Source organism: Uloborus diversus, chromosome 5 (genome assembly GCF_026930045.1).
Source record: "Uloborus diversus isolate 005 chromosome 5, Udiv.v.3.1, whole genome shotgun sequence".
Classification (NCBI taxonomy): domain Eukaryota; kingdom Metazoa; phylum Arthropoda; class Arachnida; order Araneae; family Uloboridae; genus Uloborus; species Uloborus diversus.
The window spans coordinates 14,599,772-14,627,093 of NC_072735.1; the positions used below are offsets into that span (position 1 = coordinate 14,599,772).

The following is a 27,322-nucleotide window of genomic DNA, read 5'->3' on the forward strand; positions in this document are numbered from 1 at the left end:
GATTCTTAGATATTCGACTGCGACTCCTTTACCCCAAAATGAGATTGACTCCGACTCCAAATCCGCAGCTGTGGTTTTGACTGTGAAATAATAATTGTTGATGTGACTTGTTTTTATTTTTACGCTAAAGTTTTAATTTAGGTATTCAGTTTTTGGCGAATAAACTCGAAGTCATTCATGTTTCTACATAAAAATATGCGCAGACTTTTTTTTTTTTTTTTGACAATGAAAATTATTTCTTTAAGTTGACATTTTATTGTTTTATTTATTTTGGTTAGTGCATTAATTCATTTTAAAAAAATGTTTTTGGCAACAGGGGAAAAAGAAACGATTTTTTTTTGACATGATGTATTTATTTTAATGAGCTTAATAATTTTAATTATTATTTTTTCGTTTTAAAAGCTGTTAAAGATTTTTTTAATGGAAAAAAGTGTATTAGCTGCTTTGTTTAAAAGTTGCTGCAATTTTTTTTTTTTTTTTACGCATTTAATTTTTTTAGATAAGTGAGGAATATTTTATTCCTAGAAATCAGCTTTAAGTATTTAAAAAATGAGTTTGAAAAAATTTGCGATTTTAGCTATTTTTGAGAATATTGATCAGGTACTAGAAAGTAGTATGGGTATACGGGAAATTAGGCTCGTCTAGTTCTAGACAGAACTTCTTGTTTAGAAACTAATTTCTAACTATTTTGCTTGAAATGTCCAACAACCATTCGTAATACCGAATGAAGAATACCGAATATATATAAAATCGGATCTATGGATTTTCTTCGCAGGTCACATCTGACTTGTAGGCCATAGGTTGGGTATTATTGTTTGAGATGATGTAAAAGTTTACCAACAACAAATATTTACGTTATTTAATTGTGATTTTCATCCACTTTTCTTAATCAATACAATTCTAAATTATTATATTCTATTTATAAGCGCATTGATAGATTTAATACTTTAAGGGGGTCCGGGACACATTTTGAAAAAAAATTTACTAAACAGTTACAGCACTGATTCAACATCTAATTAATAAGCAAAGTCATAACATAGATATTTTTTTAAAAACTTTTTTCATTTAAATTTAATATATTTGTTTTGTTTCTTTCTTAATGGGGTTGCTTTAAACTGATAAAACTCAAAATATTCCACGTGTTAATTTTCCATTTTTTTTTTAATATTATGTACAAACATCTAATCTTTAATTTTTATTTAGCAATTTCTAAAATATTTATTCAATGAAAAATAAAAATAAAAAAATATTAGAAGAAAAATTTCGAAAAATCCAAAGATGTTTTTTTTTTAATTATAGTTTTTGCAAAAAACGTTTATTTTAAATTCGCCAAATAAGAACTGATTGAAACTGTTTGAAAAAGACATGCTCCAAATTTCATTATTTTATTTTTATCAGTTTTCGACTTATAAGAGTTTGAGTGCAAAAACAGTTAAAAATTGCATAATGGAGAAAAACGCGTAAAGTTTTAACGTTACATATAATACTAGTTAAATGCATGCAACAAAAATAATATTTTTTGTTCTAATTACGATAGAAACAGGATTCAAACGTCCTTTTAAGCAGAAAAAAAATGGAAAAATTTTTCAAATCATAAAAAAAATAAATTGCAAAACTTGACGATTTTTGTGTCCCGTACCCCCTTAACATTACCAACCAGCGGTTTTAAGTCAATGACGGTCCTAAAATTACAATTCACGCGCTCAGAACTGCTATTATAGTGGCCATCAAGTTACAAACATGTCTATGATGTAATTCACATGTCCCACAAAAAAAAAGAATAAAAGTATTAATAGTTACGTTTTGCTCATAGTTTATTTCAATTATGTATCCATTTAAAACATTTTTTCAAGGGTTTTTTTTTTTTTTTTTGAAAATCTCGCAATCCATACTTTACCGTATTTATACCCATATATACATATGATCAAGCTAAGTAAAATTAGCAAAGTGAAGTTCTAATATAGTCTGATGAATTTAAAAAACAAATCTTCAATAAATACAGTTTCAGAAGATTTTTTTTTTTTTTTTTTTTTTTTTTTTTTTGTAGTTTCTGCTCTGCTATGGTGACATAATTTAGCAATATGCAATTTCATCGTCAGAAAAAACGCTCTGTAGTACGTGTTCCCCCACCTCTCGATGTGAAATGATCATCTTTCTTCAACTGAAATGCGTACACACCTTTTCAAAAAAAACCAATTAAAGTTTCTTTGGAATTTAAAACTATTCGCCAAAACATATAAAAAGACAGCTGCCTGCGGCAACCAGTAGGTTCGTCTTTCTATGCAAGCAACCCCCAAAGGAGGAAAGGGAGAGGTGTACTCTTAATGCCCATTTTGTCGAAAAATATCAAAAAGCCCGTCCACTTTTATGTGAATGCTTTTTTTTTTAATCTGGGGGGGGGAGCATTGATCATATAGGAGATAGAAGCTAAGTATGTGCGGGAAATATTTTCATCAGATATCGTTGATCTGTTCCATCACGTCTTAACAATATCGTACTTCAAGTGGAACAACAACATTTAAGAGCAGAAAGATGGTGTGGTCATGGGGAGTCAATTGAGTCCTGATTGCCAACTTTTATATGGAGAAATTTGAAGAAGCGGCTCTCAGCACCGCAGAAAAACAACCGACTTGCTGGCTCAGATAAGTCGACGACACCTTCGTGATATGAAATCATGGAGAAGACGAACTTCATCAATTTTTGAATCGCATAAACAGCCAACATGAGAAGGTCGAATTTACGATGGAAACTGAAAATGACGTTAAGTCACCTTTCCTGGACGTCATGGTCAACCATAGAGTTGACGGAACCCTAGACCATTGTATTTATCGTAAGCCTACACATACGGATCGCTATCTGCTCAAGGGCCCCGATCACCATCCGCTACAGAAGAGGGGTGTCCTGAAAACTTTTTTCGTCAAGGCCAACAGAATCTGCGAACCAACTCTATTGATGAGGAACTTTCCCACCTCACAAATGTCTTCCAAGCCAACGGCTATTCGAAGCAAGAAATTAAAAGAGCTTTCCACTCCAAAGTGGAAACACAACCAACTGAAGAAGAACCGGTCAAATCTACAGCCTACCTTCCCTACGTAGAAGACGTCCCTGAAAGAATTGAAAGACTGCTGCGCAAGCACAACAACAAAACTGTTTTCAAGCCTTCCCATCGAATCAGCGACTTACTACGATCAGTGAAAGAAGCGAGAGACCCCTTGTCTGCTGCAGGAGTTTACAAGATCCCATGTTACTGCGGATGGGCCTACATTGGAACAACAAAAAGAAGCGTTGATAGAAGAATAATAGAACACCTAAGAAATTGCCGTCTGAGCCCCACTGAGAAATCAGCAGTCGCGGAACACACTTTGAGTGATGGCACCCATGACATTAAATTCAAAGAAACCAAAATACTTTCAAGGACTTCCCAATATTACGCCAGATTAAACATGGAAGCGATCGAAATTTTCAAACATCTCAACAATTTTAACAAAAAGGAAGGAGGAATTAAGATCAACAAACTCCGGCATGCTACAATCAGACGGATTTTCACGAGAGATACTTCGAGCCAACCAGAAACAGAGATGGACATACAGCAGCCAATCCAGAACCAGAATGAAGAAAGCTCAAGTTCCAGCCAACCAGAAACAAGGACGAACGTTCATCAGCCAATCCTGGCCCAGAACGAAGGAAGAGCTTGCTCCATCCACATAAATAGTGACAGCACTTCGATATCTGCAATCGCTTACCTGGAAGCTTCATTATAATAGAGTTTGTTTGTTTATCGCACAGTTTGCTTTCTCTCAAACCTCAACCCCTTACATTTTGCCAATTGAACTCATAACCACTTTTTTTTCTGTTAGTATTACTACTATCTAAGGTGGCAGTACTAAAAAAGTTCCAATTTTTCATTTCGGTAACAACAAAATGTGGTTCTTTGCGCTTGGGTGTTTTTATAATATTGATCCATAGTTAGCGGTTAAAAATTTGTTTGTACTGAAAGATATAACTAATTGAGATACCTTTTGACAAAAGAAAAAAAAATACTTATTTTCAAGATAATGAGTTACAAAATTTTTACAACGAACGACACGTTTCTAAGTTAGACATTCAAATACATAGAGCAAGAAAAATATGAAATGCGCGCTTTTAAAATAAAAGACATATTTCTAAATTAGACTTTCAAATAAATACAGCGAGAGTAAAATGAGATACAAAAATAAGATTTCAAAATGTGCTTAGAATTATTCTCGCCCAGTCGCGCCTTCTTTCTTTCTTCTCTCCCCCTCCCCCCACTTTTATTTTTTTTTAAATATAAAACCAAGCATTTAAATTTCAATTTATCACTGTCTCTTCTCTCTGCTTCGGGTGTTTTCTTTCTAATGCATGACTACTTTGAACATGGAATTTTTGCATCTACCATCTCATGTATTTTCGCTTAAAACTAGGAACTTTCAGGTTTTTAGCAATTATTCTTTGTCAAAACCTCAACCTCGCATCAATCTAAAAAGTGTATACAGTATCTCACAAATATTATAGTATAGTAGAAAACTGACTTTATTAGATTTAAGTTTTGTGTAAGAAGTCTGAAGATGAAGTTATGATAAATTGTTTCTGATGTTTTCTTGTAACTTCTTAAAACTTTTGAACATTAAAAATTTGTAGATAAAATACTTTTCCATGTAGGAAAAATACTGCGCCAGAAATATAGTTTTCTTGGTTTTTTTCTTTTTCTAAGTACAATGTATGAAGTTGAAATTTATCATAGTATACTAAGTATAAACTATATTGTTAGTAGTAATTTGAGACTACGATAAATCTTTATAATCTTAGAAAAATGCTTTTGCCGAGGAAAACGGAAAACAATTAAAATATAATAATACAGTAACCTCTCGTTACATCGCGCCTCGTTATATCGCTAATAAGAGTATATCGTGGTTTTCATTTGCCTCTCAAAACATTATCTCTTTGTATTTATAAAAAACAGTAATGTCGAAGAAAATTTTGAAAGAAAGTCTGGGGTGGGCCTGGGCAAGGCCGACTAGAGGGGGAAAAGGCCACCTCAGTCCGAAATGACGTCACGAAAATCGTCTGAGAGTGTTTAGCATTTTCACCTCTGATCTGACTCTCGCTCCGTGTTCCCCATACAAATACAATACGCACAAGTGTGGATATATGTAAACGCACATGTATAAATGCATATAAATACACGCACAAACATGCACATGAATATACATCGTTTCAGATTTTTTTGCAAGCAAATGTGCAATTTTTCGAAATGTTTTTATCATTTTTAAACAATAAGTACGAACACACTGCTCGTACCATATTTTAAATTACCAATGTGATTGACATTTTAAATAAATAGCATAGAATAATGCAAGTGAATGGGATATAAGTAACTATATCATTCCATCTGTTCAGCTATCTCTATCTCCATACATATACACAGACATTCAGTTATGTACATAGGAAACTAAGAGATGCATTTTCAAAAAGTTTTCTAAGATTACGAAATTTAAGATTTAAATTTATTTAGATATTACGTAATACGATAAAAGAATTATGCACTCACCAGAAAAGTCAGTCATTTCTTGAATTTCTTTAACTTTCTTTCTTCGGGAGTGCACAAACGTTTGTCGATGCGACACCTCGTGTAATTGTTTAAACGAACGTTTGAAAACATTTCAATGGTCTTTTTCAGACCAGAATAAAATGGCTTGTGACATTCATCACAAGCATCATTTGGTGAAAACAGTTTTGAGTCAACTAGAAACGAACTAATCAATAGCACTAGTAGTGTGTGCTGTGGAATATGGCTTGTTATGAACATTTGTTCATACTCTTCACTTACTAATTTTTGAACGATCAAATATGTCACTGACAGAACAAGCATGGTATTTTTGGAGGGATATTTCAAACCACCTCTGCTTATGATGTTGGTATATTTTTGATTTAATGGGTTTTCGGTGTTATCCGTCTCTAGGCATTTTTCTGAGGCAAAAAATGATTGGCATGTTGGGCAAACTATCTGAAGTTTGTGGACACAATATCCACCTATATAGGTCAAAATTTCAATGTCAGTAGACTTTATAGAATCCAGATCAATATCATCTACAATCAATTGAAACTCTGTTATGTCAACTTCAGCTGAGGGATCAACATGGACATCAGTGGATGAACAAATGTCATTAATTAATGTTTTCAATGGAATATTTCCATATTTGTTTGAATGCAACTAGAGAATTGATTTTAATCTTAATTTCCTTTCAGATTCTAAAATTTGCTGCACACTAATGTGATAATTTGCGCCACTCATTTGGCGGTAAATACCAAATCTAGATTCTAATTTATCTGATTGAAATTTTGTAGTTAAGACATATTGAGCTCCATTAGACAATAAACATTTGATTACTAAAATCATGGTTTCTGTTGTTTGAATTAAGGCGAAGAATGTTTCTTCCGATAAACATCCGTTTCTTGGTTTTTGTTTGATATTTCTCCAGTTATTTAACCATTTAACAATATTTTCCAACAGTAACAATCTGTTGTCATTGACACATTTAAATGGATGACTATTAGCATTTCTTTGAAAAATTCCTTTTCGAGGATGGCTGACATTCATAATATCCCACCAAGATTTAATGATTTCAATAAATTTTGCAGTATGTTTCCAGTTAAAAAATCTGCTATCTGTCTCGCCATATCTTTGTTAGGCTGCAATATTGCTTTCGTCAAAAATTTTGCATGCCAAATTTACATTTTGCCTTTCTAAGTTTGAAGGGTACAGAGACTTATAATTTAGTTTGTAAGCATATTTTATTATTGAATCTTTTTCAGTCTTAAACATCAGTCTAAGCAAATTAAAGTGAACAGGTGTAATTACATTAAAATCTTCAAAATCAGGGCAAAGAAATGTTTTTTCAACATCAGCTTGGTTTATCCAATTATTTCTGATCGATTTCAGCAAATGTACAGTATCAAACAATAAAAATAAGTCGTCAGAGGGATTTACTGGATTTTTAATTTTTCCCGTTGAATCATCGCCGTTTGAGAGCTTTTTAAACATATTTCTGTCGACTCGATTATTGTCAGATATGAGACATAACACCGAAACCCTGCTTCATGAAGGAGCTTTAGAGCTTGAAGGGTTAAGGAATGCAAATCGTCAGCAGTCATTCTACTTACTGGGACTAATGCAATAATTTCCTTAAAATTTGAAAATATTGAAGTTATCATAAAACTTTGCACTGAACTAGCTTCTGTATTTGGAGAATTTTGAGCGAAGCCTAGTAATGTTTTCCCTTTATATGTTATTTTGCTATTTACGTGAATTTCATCCAGAATTAAATTTACCACTTTGTCTTTATTGGATAATTTGCTACATTTTTGTTGGACATACTTCAGATTGGAAGAGCTATTGGTGGACATTTCAGTTAAACTTAAAGCTGAAATCAGTCTTTTTAAGTGATTTATTGACGGTATTGATAGCAACCGGCTTTTATAAGTGGTTGAATAACTTGAAGGAGATACAATATATAGAGAAAATGCAAATACAATTAAATGGCTACTATATCTTTTACCATGAATATTAATATTGCACAAACGCATTTGCTCCAATAAAAATTTCCTAGCGCAATAATTTTCTTCATCACTATTTTGGTCATTTGACTCTTCTATTGCTGATTCCCAGTGAAATATTGCTTTCTCATAATTAGACATGGGATCAATATTTTTTACAGACAAGTTTTTCACAAAAGATAATAGATTTTCTAATTCGCTCCATAGTAACAATTTTTCTTGCTTTAATATGTGTTTAAACGTCGAATATTCAACAAGTGTGTTTTCAAAAACAACACTTACGGTCAGATCGGTATTAACTTTTATTGATTTGTTTGAAAAGGGAATTGGTTCCCAGCTAAAGAGAAATAAATAAATTCCGTTTTGCCTTTTATGACACACGATATTTTCAAAGCATGCAAAATTACAAATTTTTTGAAAAATTTCAGAAGAAAAATCAGCAAAATTGTTTACCTGTTCACTTGCCATGAATTTATCTAAAGTTATTTTGTCAATAGTCTCCAATTTGTCATCTCTGCTTACTCTTGATGGAAGTTGCTTTTCTGTTAAATATTTCGGACAGTTCAGGAATATTTTTGGATAAGCGCCAGTTTTCAATTTTGGAATTGATCTTCGAATTTTCGTTACAGTTCCATCTTTATTAGGTAGTTCGTCAAACTTAATAACGTCTTCATCTGCGAAATGTTTTTCGCACACAACACTCCTAGCTGAAGGAACAAAGTTTTTTCGCGGTATTTTTCGAATCCATATATCACGAAGTTCGGGCTCCTTAGGAAATCGAAACACCGAGAAGTATTCATTAGAATTATCATAGTTTGATTTGCATCCAGTTACACAGCATTTATCAGGCATTTCTTTTTGAGAAAAACAAAGGAAAGATTATTATTTTTTGTCAATAAGGTTTAAATCATGTTTGTACACAAATAAAATAACGAGAAAACACTAAGCATATGCCATGAAAGGAATGACCGTTGAAGAAAGGCGAATCAGACGTTCTTCGTGACGTAACATCACGTGGTTTCTCGTACTGAGGGGGCCTTTATTAGCTCTAGTCGGCCTTGGCCTGGGTCCAGGAGATCCCATAGCCTTGAAATTTTGTACAAAATTACTTCGAGTCCCGGTGGTTTGCACCTGGGGTTTTGTTTTTTTAAATTCGAATTAGTTTTTTTTTTTTTTTTTGGAATTAATTTTTTAATCTCAAATTTCGCGTAAATTGCCTATTATTGCCTATTAAAAGGGTGAAAAATTACTTGCACATATTAATATTATATATCGTGGAAAGGGTAGAATTTTCCGTGTTCTACGGATTCTACGCAATTTGTTTCAATGCTCTAACTTAAATACGGCGGGAGTTACTTGCGTTTTTAGCTCGAACATTTTTAGGCTTAGTTAAAATTTAGGCACTACTTTATTCATTAAAGCTATCAGTAAAAAGTGAAGGAATTGTTCCACAGTTTTCTTTTTCACCCCACTGGAAAGAGTGGCTTTTTTACTCCAGATCTAATTCGACCTATGATCGAAAAACTTAGCTTCTATCTCCAAAGAAAAAAAAAGGTTGCAAGCAGTTTTAATCAAGTTCGAAAAATCACATTTCCATTCAAATTATTGATGTTTCATTTGGCGTTGCCATAGTTACGTCTTTTCGATTCGTTTGTTTCTTTCTTATTCAAAAATTTTAAGGCTTTCGATTTTAACGGAAAATCTTAGGCTCAACTCAGTTCAAGCCCCAAACTAAACAGCAAAATATACTACTAGAGACCACGAATATGAAAGCGACTTTTCAAACGTACACAACTGCAGTTTTGCAATGTTCAGGAGCTCCTTAGCCTTTATCGCTCTGCAAGTTGATACAAATTATTTTGAAACCCGGGAAAGGGTTGCTTTCTGTTCCAAAGGGCGTGCGTTTTTAATCTGTTTCTTTCTAATTGACGGTTTAAATCTTTGCGAATTAAATAAGATTGCGAAGCAATCTATGGCGGTTGGTGAGCGTTAGCGAGCAGGGGGCAGAGCTTCCTAGTATTTGAGAAAAAAATGCTGTTTATCATTCCCAGAAACATAGCAAAAAAAAAAAAAAAAAACTATGTTTCGCAGAAGAAGTATTTTTCTGTTTTTAATCAGTGAGCAAAATTGAAATATTTTCCACGCAGTAAATCCTTACAGTTTAACCTGCAACTTTCAATTCGTATTATATCATTAAACTAGAAAAATAGAGTAAAGTTGCCATATATCGTGTTCGTACGCATTTTTTTCATAATATCTAACTATCTCTAGTCTAACGCTAATGGTCACCACCGGTGATATTTTTTATCTTTTGTAACCAAGAGCCCTATTTCTTGTGGAAGATTCACGAGTATCTTCCTCTGCATTGCTGTTCGGGAACACTTGTTCTAGTTTTTGAAAATGTGAGTTATCGTATTACTATTTGTAATACTCTTTTTGATTTATTCATAATTTTACTCTGATCATTATTTTCGATTTATCAGAGGTTCAAAACCTTTTTAAGGCTATTAACCATAAAGTGGGTTTGATAGTGAAAGGAGGGGAGGTATTCCCCACTAATCCGAAATTGAGTCTGAAAATAAATTAGCCGTTTATTTTTTTTTTTGGTAATTTATTCAAATTACCAAACGTAAGTACTTCTTTGTTAATTTTAATCATTCAAAGGAAAACACCTGTTTTTTTTTTTTTTTTTTTGGTAATTTTTTGTCAAATCATAAAATTGTCACTGTGACAGATGATACTGCTCATTTTTAAAAAAATTGTTTCATAAATGTTTGGTGCATTTATTTTCCAAAGCAAATTGCAAGTTCTGTTTCAAATTCCTTACACAAAAACTAAATTTTTTTAAGGCACTACTGTCTTTTACTAAACATCACTGCTTTCAGATTAGGAATTTAATCAGAGTTGATAAGCATGCCTTTTAAACTTAGATAATGTAACAGAACGATAATATAATGCTTAAACTAATCTCTACTATTCTGAAAATTTCATTTCACCCAAAATAGGGGTAATTATTCCTACGTTGGGAACCACTACTATATATAAGGCAATAAGAAGCAAAGGGATGCAAGTGGCAAAATTAAAAATTTGGAGATCACCAGTACAAATGGTAGGTGATCCTCTCCTCTGTCTTGGGGCAAGATATCGTACTAGTAGCCTTGGTAAGTGCTGTTCTACAGCATGATTTTAAAAAAAAAAATCAATGAAATCCTACCTAGTAAGTTATCTTTAAACGCGTTTTATTCAACGCGTTTTTTGAATAAAACGCGTTTTATTCAAAACTTGAAAATGTCCACTTACGTCCTTTCGATTCTCACTGCCTCATATAGCAAAGTCTTAAAAGTACATTATACACTCGTACTTTCTCACCTTGTAATGGTCTCACCTTGGGAATGAAAAACAGCATATTTGTTTCATATTATCATTATGCTGTTTTTCAATATGGTATCAATATGGTTCATTGTACATTATACACTCGTACTTTCTCACCTTGTAATGGTCTCACCTTGGGAATGAAAAACAGCATATTTGTTTCAAATATAAAGTTTTGAGAGGCAAATGAAAAGCACGATATATTCTTATGAGCGATATAAAGAGGTACGATGTAACGAGGGGTTACTGTACTATTATATTTTAATTGCTTTCCGTTTCCCTCGGCAAAAGCATTTTTCTAAGATTACAAAGATTTATTGTAGTCTCAAATTACTACTAACAATATATTTTATACTTAGTATACTATGATAAAATTCAATTTCATATATTATAAGCATAGCAGTTTTTATTCAAGTATATGTACGATATTTACGTGTAATTCAATCAGAAAGAAAATTATCAATACTTTCTACCTAACTTGTTATAAAGTGAAATATTGATTGACCCTTTGTTCTAAACATTTTAGCAGCTTTCTTTAACTTTCTTTATTAAGTAGCAATAAAAACATGACATATTATTTTCTGAAAATAATCGAAAAAAGCTTTAGAAGGTTATTAGCAGGCATAAAAAGCAGATTATAAGTTGCATTGACAGCTTTTGAGAAAAGAAGATTACATTCTTTCATAAAGATGTTTCCAATATCGTAGTTAAATGATTCATAACCCATTAGACGTGCTTTGAAAATTGACTTAAATGCACCGCTTATAGATCCTACAATCAATAAAATCTTTCTTTTATCAAACTTTGATTATTAAGTAAGGTAACTATGTGCGATGAAAGTAAAAACTATGAAAACGCATTTTTTGAGCTTAACTTTTGTTACTTCTTCACTTTTTTTTCCTCCGAAATTGCGATTCTTTTACTAGCCATTAATGAACGCTAGTGCAATTATTGAAGAAAAGAGTGAAACAAATGTACCATATCAATTAATGTAACGATAATTCAAGTAAGAAGCAAGGGTATGAAGAACTTTAAAATATTTTTTGGTGTTATTTTATCTTGCTGGACTTGTATTATTCTTGAATATTTATCTATATTTTCCCCACTTAATGTTTATTATAAACATTTTATTACATAACACACGATCAAGGGCGGATACAGAAGTTTTTAATCGAAGATGCGAGTGATTTTTACTTTTTACGATGCATACTGATTTTAAAATATTTATCACAAAAGCATTGGACTTGAATTCCGAAATGTTTCCGAGATAGGGTCCCCAAACCCAAACCTTCACTATCCCAATATCACTGAAACAAATCTAAATCTGCGTTTTTTTGAACTTCAATTTCAAAAAATTACGGGTGAAAAGTCCCTCAAAGATCGCCTCAATAGCCCTTCCCTTGTATCCGTCCCTGCACACGATAGGGCAGAAAGGGTTTGCTTTCTCTGGTACCGTCAATTAAGGTGTCTTTTGGCATTGATTGTGCCACATAGAGTATGGCATAACTGCAAAAGATAATCTTGTAATAACAACTGATAAAGAAACAGTAAGATACTGTTTCTTTATCAGTTAAAAGGTTTGAAATGTGCGAATTGTGCTAATCATTCCCGTTACTTAATTTACCATCTTTGTATTGAACACACGGGGGTAAGCTGGACTTATCCACTTAGCCGTGTGTGACAGCCGTGTGACTTTTACCTATTTATGGAAGTTAAAAAACTTACGCAGGGACGCCACTTTTTTTCCTTAGGTGAAGTTATAGCTGCATCACAGGAGGTGTTGCGTCGTTACGATATAGACGAGCCTTGATTATTTAGCGTATAGAAATTGTCTGCGAGACTCCGCAGAACAACCCAACGCAGCTTGAGATTCCAGCGCTGTTTTGGTTTTAGCTTGTCCGCCGACTTGCTCGGAATATGGCGTGTGTTTTGTACAGCTCCAGCAACGAAGCATAGCTTTCTTTTCCCCAATTTTTTTTTTTTTTTTTTAATAGTATATAAAGTCTTTTTCTAAATGCAATTAGTTATCATTGAAAACAAAACTACAGTCCACTTAGAATGTCGCCGAATCAGGAGGCCTTACATGAGGTTGCGAAAAATAACTTTCAGGAGTGCATCAAAAAGGTATACGGACGTTGGCAGAAGGGAATAGTCGCTCAAGGTGACTATTTTGAAGATGGATGTGCTTCGGTGAAGGAAACTATTCAGGCTAAGGTTTTATATAACTTGTCCCCGAACTTTTGAATCGTACTACGTGCTTCAACGCAACATTTCTGCATTGAAATATAATTACTCATACAAAATATATAATTTTCTACTCCAAAAAAGGTAAATGAAGGGAGGTTATAAAGTTAGGCACTGATAAATTCGTTTAAAAACACTATTTAAGATTTACACATAAATATTTTTTGTTTTTAGTTTTGATTATTATCTCATCAAGTTTTTTTCCCTATTGATACGTCAAAATCTTGAGATGTGTAGGTGGCGCAAGCATCGAAACGTTTAAGTGGCGTCTATGGAAGAAAAAACTCATATCCTTTGCTTCTAACACTAGAGTTACGATAATCTTCGTATACCTTATTTTGAACCTCTAAGAAGAAATCTGCATAGTTCCCAGCATAATGTAATTTATTTGTTTAAATTAGTTAAAAATAAAATATTTATATTAAATACAGTTTATTAAAAAAAATATGGAGAAGATATAAATAACTGTAATGAAGTCTAAAAATAGTTTAAATTGCCTTTAGTATAACCAGCGCTGTTTCAGGTGCATTTCAGAAACTAGTGGCTAATTCTTCCGTTTATGTACAAAAACATAATGAATTCTTCAAATTCTTCCAGTGATATGTTCCAAGAGGCATTTTTGAGTTTCTGTCTTAAAGTTGTCAAAATACAACCTTCCTACGCTACCTATAGGTCAAGTTTAAAAAATATATATTTCTTTGAAACCTTTATATTATTACAGAGCACAAATATTTAGGAAAAGTCAAGGAAGGATAAAGCTTTTTTTATGAAAATACTAAGGAGCAGTGAGCAAAACAAGCGTAATTCTAATATGAACACATAGTGTTAATTCCAAAATGACAGTTTATACACATATCAGAACTGTCATCACCAAACATACCCCCCCCCCTTACGGAAAGTAATTTTTTGGCAAGGCAAGTACCTGGAGCTAAGTTTAAAATTACATAAATCCTCTCAGAACGTCTAAAGGTGCAAATATAGAAGTTTCTTAACGCTGTGGAAAATGAAGGGTGTTTTTTAAGAGGTATAGAGCTTTAAGTTGGCAACACTGTTTGATATGTGTGCCATTTTAATGGCTGTCACTTGTTTCGTGTTCACTTCGGTTTGCCATTTCAGCATGAATAGAAAACTAGGCGGTGCAACATGCCACACAGCGCGTGTCACAATTGATTTATTGAAAGAAACGTTCGCTTAACGAATAATTTTGCGTAATGGACCCGTGAATTGGCCTGCAAGATCATGCAATTTAACACCGCTGGACTACTTTTTGTGGGGCTATGTGGAGTCTCTGGTCTGCACCGATAAGCCACAGACGATTAACGCCTTGGAAGAGAACATTTGCCACCTTATTACTGACATACGGCCTCTATTGCTGCAAAAAGTGAGAAAATTGGACTTTCCAATTGGACTTTCTCAGAACCAGCCGAGGTGGCCATATGCCAGAAATCATATTTAAATAAAAATGGCAAAAATCATCTTTCGAATAAAGCAACATTCATGCAATTAACAACATTTAACTGTGTTTTTATTTGAACCTAAATTTCTCTACCTCTAAAAAAACACCCATTATTTCTTGAGATGAGGATCAAAATAAACAAAGAACTCTTCTTAAATCAGAAGAAGTTTTTTAACACCCCGTACTTGGCTTCATAAGCTTTATTTAAGCCATGTTTTAGGAATATGCATTATTTTACCATAACTAGGAGTCACAGCAGAAAGATATAAATGGTCGAATGTCCCAAGCAAATATATCCTAAGCCCCTTTATCTATTTAAGTACACACATAAATGCGATGCCAGGACATATGGAATTCCTATGATCATTCTACTAAAAACTCTCATTGTAATCGTAATGTATACTGTATCGAATGTATTCACACACATTCTAGCCGGTGACTGTTCGACAAGCCGAATATACTATGACAACGCGTCAACTTTATGATTTGCCATTGGTATTTCAATAATTATAATTCTAAATGCAGATCAATTAATAAAATCCGAAACATTTTTGATCGGTTTTGAATGTCATACTCTCGGTACTGAAATCAAACAACAGACAGGTAAAAGACTCCCTAGAATTAATGGCTTAGGTAAAGTAAGATGAAACTAGAGCCGCTATATAGAAAGATCGAAGCATCAGCTTAAGTTTAGCCATTTTGGATCGGATTTTTCATTGTTACACTGCTAGGGTTACCACTGCGAAGTTTCAGGTTTCGCCAAATTTTCCGAAAATAATATATTTTTTTTTAATAAATAATTTACGTGCCGCTAATAATTGCTCACAGTGAACAATTCACAACTCCAGAGCTCGAATACGCTACCTTGAGGTGATTAACAATACTAAAGAAAAAGGTAAAATATTCCATTCCATGTGTTTTCTTTGGGGTAAATTACAGGCTTCAGACAGTTTGTGGTGTAATGTAATGTCAGAAGAATAGAAAAGAAAGCTTCCCACAAACACGATGAAAAATTACTGACATTCACTAAGCGTCAAAGCAAGTTATAAGTTACGGCGTGTGTTTGTTTTATCTTTTTCATCCGCCATTATACAGTGGCTGCAGCGCCCCCTTTAGTTAATTGGAATAGCGAATCATCAAACGCGATAACTCGGCAGAAAAGACAACCACTCAAACACGCGCTCCGATCAAAAACGGTTAATCTTAAGCTGATGCGTCGGCTCGTATATGTAGGGGCCTTAGATATAACTACATTTTATCGCACAAATGGCCGCTGCTTATAAGAATCACGCTTGTTCTAAACCACTTTGATATCATTAAGCAGAAGATTCAACAAATCAGCAAATTCAATAAAGCTCGATTTTGTTCTGTTTTTGAGAATTTGATTTATTAAAGCGGTTGATTCATATAACCACTGGTTCAAATAACCAGCGTCCACTGTATACGTTTTTCCGTCTTTCAAGAAACCTTTTTTACTTCCTTTTACAAAAAAGGAAGTATTGTATTCGCAAAAAAATTTTTACTCAAAAATCGACCTTAATTTCCATTTTATCACTCCAGAATGAATATTGAGTTTTTTTTTTTTTTTCGACTCGACCACACGTGGATAAGTGCCTAAGAACGTATAGAAACACGAAATATCCATAATGACGATTCCCGAGTTAATTACAACGAATTTTCTCGTGACGTCTGTGTGTACGTATGTATGTATATGCGTATGTGCATTATTAATGTTTCATACATGTGGTATTAAGTATAATTAAACTTATTTTTCCCCAAACATAAATTAAAAACAAACATATAACAATAGACTCAGACTGAAACAGAGTAGAACTTTCTACGAAAAAGTCAAAGCATGGTTAAAAAGAGAATTATTAACAAAACACATTTTAAACTTAAACACAAAAAAAAATCGTGCTGTAACCCGAAAGGTGCGTACTGCGCGTTGAAACATAACCAGCAAAAAAAGTCCGTATGAGTCATGGGAGCTACAGCTTTCAATGTGTCTTAAACCACTAAGCTATGCCCAGAGAAGTATAGTATACCGATGAATAGCGTATATTATATTTTTAGGATTCATACCAGGGACCTCGGGGGGGGGGGAAGCTTGGAACAGCTTTCCGGAAGAGGTGGTAATGAGCAAAGGATTAGATAGTTTTAAGAGAGCCATTGATCTTCACTGGGGATTGTAAATTGACTAGGAACAGTCTAGCTGGGCCCAGAGCCTGTTGCTGGTCGTCACTTTTGTATTTGTATTTGTATAAAAATCATATTACGTAAATCGTTCATACTATATTTCTTTGTCTTTATCGAGAGGAACATAGGATTTCTTTAAATAAACTGCAAAAGCAATACCAGGTGTTTTCTTTACATACACTGCATAATTCAAAGCTAAGGGTCATTTTATATCTACTGCATGGAATAAGATGAAATTTTTACTCTGTATCCACTGCGAAACCTAAAGTCTAGAGTTTCCCTTAAGGTAACTGAATAAATCATAAGTTTTAATATAAAATACTTATCTCTGTACAGTTTACCCAACTTACCAGCATGCTTATCAGGAAGTTATCAATATCCGCTACCATTGTGAGTCATATACAGGTAAAATACCAGTAGTCTTCAAGTTTACTTTTTTACTTTGAAAAAATAAATGAACAATAATAATGTAAATTTTTGTTACTTCTTAACCCGTAATAGGGGAGGTGAAAAAGTAGAACGTAACAGGGGACGTGAGGTCTCAGTAACCGCTATATTTAAAAAATTCTTAAAAATCGTGTAATTAAGATACATACCTGTAATTTCCCTCAGATTTTCTTTGATCTTTTATTAGCACGGGGAAAAATATTTTTGAACTTTGAATTGAAATATACCTTTTCCGAGGAAATTTTGCTACAATCTTAAGATTTTTCCAGAAAATCATATGCTGCAGTAAATAACTAACTACTCGTAATAAAAATGAATCTATTATTTATTAATGATTTCATTTTAGTTGCTTAATATATACAGAACATTTTAGTACCAGAAAATTGATTATATTAAGTTACGGGAAAATTTGGACAGCCCTTTAACTATTAGTATTTCGCGTCGTATTTCGAAGAAATATTTAGCCTGTATTGTCCCTAAAACATCATTGCAAAACGTTTGTGAGCATTTCAAACAATTCTCAACCTAATCTGAAATGTTTTGCATCTCTTCCGCATAACGCGGATAATATAAATGAACCTATATCCGCGGCTCTAACGTAAAGAGCCTAATGTCCAGTGCTGCCGAAAATAGTAACATTGAAGGAGAGGTGCGGTCTCACAGACCGCTTCTAAAGAATGCAATGAAATTTAAACCTGATGCACTCGCCTAAAGATACTGATTTGCAAGGGGGCTGTTCAAGGTCACAAACCAAAACAGCTATTGGAAAAAACCATTCAATCGGATTGAAAATGAAATAGGGGTGATCGGATGAAATTTTGAGCGGTCTATGAGACCGTACCTCCCCTGTTACGGGTTAAGAACTTTTACGATTATCGGACGACGTGCAACTCCGCAGCGAATGTCTGCCAGCTGAGCCACACTGAGAAATCAGCAGTCTCGGAACACGCTTTAAGTAATGGCACCCATGACATTAAATTCAATGAAACCAAAATACTTTCAAGGACTTCCCACTATTACTCCAGAATTAACAGGGAAGTGATCGTCTCCCCTGTTAAGGGTTAATGTAACTATCATATTGGACCAATTTCATTCATCAGTTATTTGAATTTAAAGTAAGTCATGTAAATTCTTCGGATGGGATAATGTCAGATAGCCACTACTGAAATTTTCAGATTTTGGATTGGCCACTGCTGGATCAAATTTTGAGGTTTGAAAAAAAAAATTATAAACATTGAACACATTGAAATTCTAGCATTTTTAGAAATTGGGGAGATTTAGAAAGCGTTGGGCTATAAAACGTTCATTGAAGTTTCAAGCAGGGCATTTAATATTGTAGACCTACAGTTTAAAAAATATACTTCACTGTGGCTATTACTAGTGCGTTTTAAACCTTAAAGTGACCACTACTGAAGAAGTGGTCACTAATCATTAAGGCGTAAACGCGTAAAAAACGCCCATTTTGAATTATTTTTAAAAACTAGTCAGATAAACAGGGTTTTTTTTCCCCCAAGGGTGTATTATTTACATTCAGCTAGAAAGTTTCGCTTTTCCGTCTAGAATCAGACACCTCCGTTTTCGTTTTTTAAAGTTGCTGCTATATATACGAGTCCTATCATTCAACTTCTTCTGTTCTATGAGTTGAGGCTGGGTTTAATTTGCAAGGAAGTTCATAGTAGCTTAGCTTCTCTACTTTTTAGTTGTATGTGTCTTTTTACGCATTACACGGAGTTCAAGCTATTAACACGTGAAAATGAGCTATAAAAGAGCATTGGGATCCAGCGCTTGTTTGAAATAAAGCCCTAAGGTTCGGTGATTCTTTCCAAAGTTTAAGCTTATGTTATCTAGTTCCACTTCCTCAAATTAGAAATATAGCGCTGCTATAGTTTTAGTTTCATTATCTAAAAGGTCAGTAGGGCAGAGCATTAAAAACCAGTTGGTGCGTAGTCATTTTGAAAGTAAAAATTCCTAAACTTCAACTTTTTAAAATCAAAACACACCGCTTGAAAGGTTGATTAATATATATAAATTTAACATTCTACTTTTTTTTTAATTCCAAGCAATTTTAGTGTTAAATTTTAAGCATTCGATATAATTTTATCGTGTTTTAAAATATATATGAAAACCCAAGTCTTTTTTATCGATCTTCGTATAAAATAGTCAACATTTCTACATCTGTTTTGTTTCAACTGGATACCAAATTCGTCATAGTATACGAAACTTATCTGTAATGATTCCAAAGAAGTTCCATGTGGCTCAACTCATTTACAATAAATTACAATTATTTGAAGTGCAGACACAAACTTGAAATATAACTACGTTTCTCACGAATAATCTTTCCTCTGTCTACTAATGATTCCCTCTTGAAAAATTTTCTATGTAACTTTTCTGCAAAGAATATTCTCATTAGAAACATATCTTGTAGTTCTGAAGAAGAGACATTAATATACGAGTACATTGCGTTGTTTGAACGTAAAAGTTCCTATTTGTATCATATATACTTCATTCACGATAGTTTTGAACATTCTCGCAAGAAAAGGTGTACACAGTACCTGTTCTTTTATCAAGTAGTGGATGAACTTTATTGTGAAAGATGAATCATCTATCTATATATATAGAAATGAATGTTTGTCTGTATGTCATCCATGAACTCAAAAACTACCCGGCAGATTTATCTGAAACTTTCACCGTTTGTTATTTTTGGTACTGGGAATGTTTATAGACCAGTTTTTAAAAAAATCCGATCGATAGTTCCTTTTTTATTCCAATTTAAGTCACAATCCATTGGATAAATACGAATAAAATTATCGGCTGCAGAAATTAATTCGCGTGAAAGATCTTATTGATAAGAAGTTAGCTGTTGCCATTTTTCTTGAGTTTGAACAAATAAATTCTTTCTTTATTGTTTTATGGCTTTTCATACAACGGGGGGATTTAAAACTTTTTCTATTTGATATTTTTAGCGATTGATTGATCTTGCAAACTGCGTGAGTACAAAATTTGAGTATAGTCACGGCTTCACTTGATACCTGGACCGATTATTATGAATATTGCTATATATATGTATTTTTCCACGGAGAAGGTGCATAATATGCTCATTGAAGCCACTCGCCACCAGGTGGCACTGCAGAGTAGCAACTTCTGCCCCGTTCAACCGATTGTCATGAAAATCAGTATAATGATGTATTTTTTTTGTTGGCGTAGCAACGCGCGTCGGGTACAGCTAGTATATATATAAAGGTGACGGTGTTTCTTTGTTTCTTTGTTTGTACCCGATGGCCAGAAGACCCCATAGCACCTACAGCCTTGAAACTTGGCACAAAATTCGAACGTATCCCGGGCCCGTGCACCTCGAAGCCGAAATTCTAAATTTCGAATTAGTGTTTTCCAAATAACTAATTAAGTTAAATTTCGGCTAATTAGAAGGTAAAAATCCCCCCATCTCCAAACATTATATATCGTTGGAAAGGGTTTTCCTTCCCAAACAAGATGATGTTTGTTCCTTTTTTCTCAATTGAATAGAACAGGAGATATTAGCGATTCTATTTGAGCCAATTTCCAAGGCTTCTCTTTCGAGAAATTTCTATGACACTAGGTCCACTTTCCCGACAATTTTCAACTATAACACTTAGGTCCATTTTCCAGACAATTTTTCAATTACTTTCTTTTTAAACATTTTGGACGAAGTTGCCTTTTTTGTTTATGAATATTTTACTGTTATTACTTTATTTTAAATTCATTGTGCATATGTTAATTGATTTTCCTTTTAATTAGAAAGTCTCTTGGCGAATTTGGCGATGAATATGGAGTTTATTACATTTGAAAGCTACTGCAAATGTAATTTTGATGTAATTTGTTTGTTTTTTTTAATTTAACGGATTTTCATTAAATGTTTAGCACAGGCATCGCTGTGTGGGTACTGCTAGTAAAAAATATAACAGGTAATTTGAGATGACGCTTTGCATATTATAAGGTGATTGTGCAATTCTAAATAATACGCTCAGTTAAAAATTATTTTGATTTTTACCAGTCCTCCAAAGGAGCTCTTTTTAATCGAAATTTTCTCTCGTGTGATACACAGTTATAAAAGCGACAGTTTTACTTACACACAAAAATATATTGACGCTGTGTCATTTTTTATGATCATTGTGATAGAATATTTCATTTATAGAATATTGGGGTTCAAAGGTGCCCCACGGAAATTTATTAGGGTATTCTCAGGTATTATTGACGGCCATAAAAAGATCTATTGCTTCTAAATCAAACCCTCAAAAACAAGAAAGCGTCAATGAAATCAATGAGCTGATGTCGAAAGTTTTAATTAGATGCATGAGAAATTAAACAATAAAGTATTTTAAAAGTAATAAAAAAATATATTTTGTTAAAACAAAATGTATATGTGTATTTTCGGTCATTGCATAAAACAGTTGTAAAATGTTATAGACTGACTTAAAAAAAAAATAAAAAAAAATAAAAAGTTTAAATCTTTTGAAAACTAAGTAATCATTTCAACCAGGCACATCAAATAATAATTATGCTGAAAAATGGCCTTACGCACATTAGTTTACATATGCCTCGTGCAGAAAACTATTTTTCTTACAAGCAGACTTTTACCTTGCTTTTGTGCTATCACATTATAACAGCGAAACATTGTGTTGCAAAATAGCTTACGTTTAGGAGACAGAAAAAATGTCTAAAAGAAGATAACTCTTTGGCCTTAAAGAAAACGTTGAGAAAAACGAGTTGGGTATTTGGGTATGAAAAGAGATTAAGTGTAATGTTATTTTTTGAAAATCATCTTTCATTCCTTAACGTAAAAATAACGAAAAAAAAGAACTTATGTTGAGTTTTTTTTTTTTTTTTTTTTTTTTTTTACAGGAATTGAATAGTTTGAAAAAATTGTTATTTGTCCTTTCTTTGCATAAAAACTCTTCTTTTTATACACACAAACACACACACACTCACGCACACCCACACACACGTATATGTATATATATGCGTCTGTGGGTGTGAGTGTAGATAGAGAGAGGAAAAGGTATGCATGTGGGCACTGCTAAGGTGGGCCGAAAAAACTCATTTTTTTTTTTTTTTTTGAGGTTGTAATAGTGAGGAAAAGTTGAGAATTATAAGGATGAACAAATAAAATAAAAGAATTATGGAAATCGTTTGACATTTTCTGGTCGCGGATGGGGCCTAAATTTTAACAAAATATTGAAAAATATATCATTGTTGAGATTTTTTTAAAAAAAATTTAATTAGATGTTTTTTCAATGTAATAGTTTGTAACGTCTTTAAACAGAGACTCAGAACATTCTGTTTAAATTAAGTTTTGATCAGCTAATATCTTCCGGTCGCTCATAAGTCCCAAAATTTTCCGAAATAATGAAAAAGTTTCTTTTTTTACTGGTTTTCGGTATTTGATGAATAATCAGTATCTAATATCTTTAAACGAACACCTCTTGTGGGTATATATATATACCCAAGCAGCACAGAGGAGTTCAAAGCTCGTTCTATAACACGTTCAGAGCACACCAACCGACACGTTCAAATTACGTTCTCCCAGAACGGTCTAAAAAGCGTCTATGTGTCTCGTCGATCGATGTCGTATAGCACGTCGAAATCTGGTGTTGTACCACCGCTTTTGCACCAATTTTGAACGTGGAATATTATGTTATATTAAAGTGGTAGGATGACGTTTCATTTTGGTGTTAACAAAACAATACTGAATATTCTACTTTCACAGGTAAAAAAATTCGAAAAAATGAAGGGTGTACCCCATAAGGGTGTTTTAAACTTACAAATTCAGTTTTCGCCAGATCTCTGCTGAATTTCGTACTGAAATCTTTTGATGATCGAAAATTCCTCATAGAAAGAGCCCCCCCCCCCTCAAAGAACACCACAATGAGGATTTTTCTTTACAAAAAAATTCAGTTTATGTCGGATGCTTGACAAATTTGGCACACTCAATTTTGTCAAGTCATTTGATGAACAAGAAGTCTCATAGGGGAGTCTTCGCCCCATTTTCTATGGTGTGCAGATGCCCACATACAGGACTTTTCCTTTTACAAATCGAGTTTACCAAACCTCTGACTCGTAGATACATAGGTCTTTTGATGCTTAATAATTCACATAGACGGTTTTCCTTCTTACAAAAATCTAGTTTACATTGGACCTTTGACAGATTTTGCACATAGCTTTCTTTGATGCTGAAAAATCCACATAGGGGAGTTTTCGCCTCTCTATGGAGATGGAAATTCCCCCAAAGAAGATTTGCCCTTATGCAAAATTCAGTTTATGTTGGATCGTTTAAGAGGTCCTTTGATGTTCAGGAATTCACATAGGGGAGTTTTCTTCCCACCCTGAGGGAGGAAAACCCCATAGAGCGTTTTCCTTTTTACAAATCGAGTTTATGATATTTGTCAAATTTGGCACATGGTTTCTTTGATGCGCAAAAATTTACAAAGGGGGAGGGAGAGTTTGGCCTCCCGTCATAAAGGGGTTTTCCGCTGACAATTCTAGTTTACGACAGATCTTTTTCAAATTTAGTACAGAAGTGTTGTGATGCTCGAAAACTCAAGTAGAGGAGTTTTTGCCCCTCTAGTAAAATGCAAAAATATCTTATACAAAAATCCAAGTAATATCAAAGCTTAGCCAAATTTGGAAAATATAAATTTAACGTTTTGCAAAATTTGGCACATTGAGAGGGGTCAAGGTCCTTCGATTCCTCCCGTAAATACTACCTTGAATTACAATGCTCAGATTTCGTGCACTTTTTCCTAAACGTAGTTTTTTATAACCTTTTGTTACAATATCTGTTAAATGTGTACAGTTTTTGTAAATTAGAGTTTTATATTTTCTGTTCTGCAGACTTAAATAATAACACAAAATTTACAAAAATACCGATTAATTTACAGATTTTGATGAAATGAACACTTTAAAGGCTTAACTGTCCTGAAATGCAACTCCCTAAAGCAGTTAATAGCAGTGCGCCTTGCAGCCACACTACAATTTCGAGGTTCGACTCTTGGGCTTATTCAAGGTGTATTATAACATAACTTCAGAAGTAATTTCCCATGAATACATGAACAGGGTTTGAAGAAAAACCGGAGTAAATTAAAAAACCTTAGCTACCCTGGATTTTTTTTAATCAAGTTCCCTGGTCATTGTTGAAAATTGCGGACTATCTTACAAGAAAAAAAAAATCTTGATCACTATTTTAACATTGCTTAAACTGTACCACTTTGTTACTTTTACTTTTCATACAGATATGAATAATTTTAAATCCTGAATTTATTTCTACTCAAATTTATTATAAAAAGCGTCAAAATTGAAGAAAGAAAAAAGAATTTGAAAACCATTTAGCATTTAGGTGAAATATTATCAAAATTGATTTTTCTGAAACACGACCACACCATAAATAGAAAACAGATTAATCCATACAGAAACAAGTATATCACATTTTGAGAAAAGCTTTCCTTTTATTCCCAAAAGGCATTTAGTAGTATTTTTTTTCTTCAGTTTGCTCTTAAAAAAACCTCCGACTAAGTTTTACGTTAAAAAGAGCCGCATGAACCATAACCATAAATTATATCAAGTATTTCATATATCTTTCCACACGAGAAGTTGGAAATAAAAATTCGAACAGTATTAAAAAATATTAAAATTAGTAATTATAAAGTCGCAAAATAATTTTGCACAATTATTCAGAATATGTGAGAACATTTTCAGGTATGATTACAGTTTATGGAATCTGGAATAGTCATTACACAGTTGGTTAATTTTATGAGATTGTTGTAATCTACCTTTACACTTTGCAGTCTTGAATTAAGCATCTATTAAAAAAAAAGATTCCCTGATGTAGTTAATCAAATCATTTTTTTCCAACAATACAAAAAAAAAAAAAAAAAAAGAAATAAAATCTTTAAAAGTGATTGAAATAAATTGAGTAAATTGCTTAGTTTGGCTTCCCAGCAAAGAAATATTTTTTAATTGTGAAATCCATATGCAGTTTTAATTCCTAAAACTTAAGAAGTTGTTCAGAAAGACAGATGCCAATTTTCGTACTTGGTATTATTTATTTTAAATCTAATATGTAGTTTGTTTCTGAAGTAAATGTTTCAATATGCGGCAAATTTTGAAAAAAAAAAAAAAAAAATCGACTTTATCGAGATAGTTTATTTTTTTCAAGTGGTTGTGTTAACAAACCCACGAGTTTTTATTATTTTTTTTTCTTTTCGTGCTGGGCCCGGTTTGACGAATCCTGTACATTAATAAATTAAAATAGTTGAATAAATAAAATACATATTTTAAGAGGAGTTAGTACTCCCTATACCGTCAATATTAATTTGCACATGTTCATGTACCTTTCTCTGAAAATCTATTAAAAATACAATTATGAATTTTTTCTGTACCTTAAGTAGACTTTTTCCTCCATATTGAAGTAAAATTTTACAAAAAGAAAGCTTTTTTTAAAAATTATAATTAGATGTATGGAATAGGTGGCAAAAGTTTCAAAGCCTAACACAATTTAGATTCTGAGAAAAAGGAACATTTAGTTTCAAAAATACCATTTCTCGATATAACAATTTAAAAAAGAAAATCATACCTTATCAACATATGTTTACATTTTTTTTAAAGTTAATTTTAACTTACTTCTCATATAAGCACGATCAAGAAGTTTGTATCATTAAAAAGGTTTTGAAATGGAGTATCAAAATATATAGAAATCAAACAATAGAATTTTTGAAAGTATTTAGGGTACTGACTACCTTTAAAGTTCTTACAATTTTCAAATGATGCTCTGTAATGGCTAAGATGTGTCTACTATATATATGGAGAAATAAATTTAAAAATAAAATACAGCAACATTAGTAAAACTATCACAAATGTAAAAATTTGCTAGGGAATTTTTTTTGAAGTGCCTGCTTCTTTTTAGTTGGTCAGTGATGAATAATATTTGGATGATAAAAAGAATTTACTTTAGTTGAATCATTTTATGATTCTACTTGAAAAGGGTCTCAAATTTTCCATGGACTTCCCTAGTAAAGCCATTTTACGGCATTAACTTTTTGACTGATTAAAGGATTTTATGGTTAAAACCCTGAATTTCCCCTACTCCCCCTTTTCTCTCTCTCTCTCTAAAATACAAGATGTTTCTTAGCCCTCAGAAAAACTCATGTGAATTATATTCTTATTTTCTTTAGTTAATTGCAAAAAGAATCACGTAAGTCACACAAAAAATCAATGAAGTAACGCATACAAGTTAATAAAAAATTTAATTACAAAATACCCTTCATTTTACATGATAAACTCTTACACATATTTTGATTTTAGGAACAACCAATAAGGAATTAAAACGAAAGGCGTTGATCGTTTTGTCCCATTAATGACCTTGGCTGCCTGAAATTAAAATACAAATAAAAAGACAAAAATTGCAGCTTATAATCAGATTAAGTGCGTAAAAAATTTGAAGTACAGTCAGAAATCACCTGACGTAAACATTCTTATTTTTTGAATGATACAAATTAAACTAAATAAGTTGGAAAAAAATGTAACCCGAAGTGTTCAAATCCAATAGTACAATACAACCGTTGATCATACCTTGGGAGCCCAGTGTGTTCATCATTTTTTAGAAATAGTCATAGAGAGGCAATACATTCTTTTAACATAAGAGACAATTTGACTTTGATTTTCTTTAATGAAAAAAATTACGTAATAATGTATGTAAAAAAAACATAAAGGATGATTCTAATTTTAATCACGGAAAAACCATGCTGCTTTTAAAGGAATTTCAAAATCCAACTCGAGTATCCATGTTTGTGACTTGTGTGCTATATATCGAGCAAGACCCTTAATTTGTCCAAATGGGGGAAAAAATCACTAAGAAAGTTCTATGAGTTTTCTATGATAGTACTTTTTTCCCATTATTTCATACTACAAAAAACATATTTTCATTATTTAAAAAATAGATACTCTTTGTTTCTGCATTTATGCATCATTTTCGCGTGTTTATTTGTTGTTTGATTTGGAACC

At 32.7% G+C, this 27,322-nt stretch overlaps 1 protein-coding gene across 1 annotated transcript; it reads right to left on the reverse strand.

Annotated features, from left to right (window-relative positions):
• Window positions 1-517: 517 nt before the first annotated feature.
• LOC129222454 (THAP domain-containing protein 2-like) lies at window positions 518-8,427 on the reverse strand (the record flags this gene model as incomplete). Its single annotated transcript, XM_054856969.1, has 3 exons — window positions 8,029-8,427; window positions 7,750-7,797; window positions 518-532 (listed from the first exon to the last, which is right to left on the reverse strand). Coding segments are annotated over exons 1-3 (462 nt in total), but the record flags the coding sequence as incomplete, so codon positions are not given.
• Between the last annotated feature and the right edge of the window lie 18,895 nt (window positions 8,428-27,322).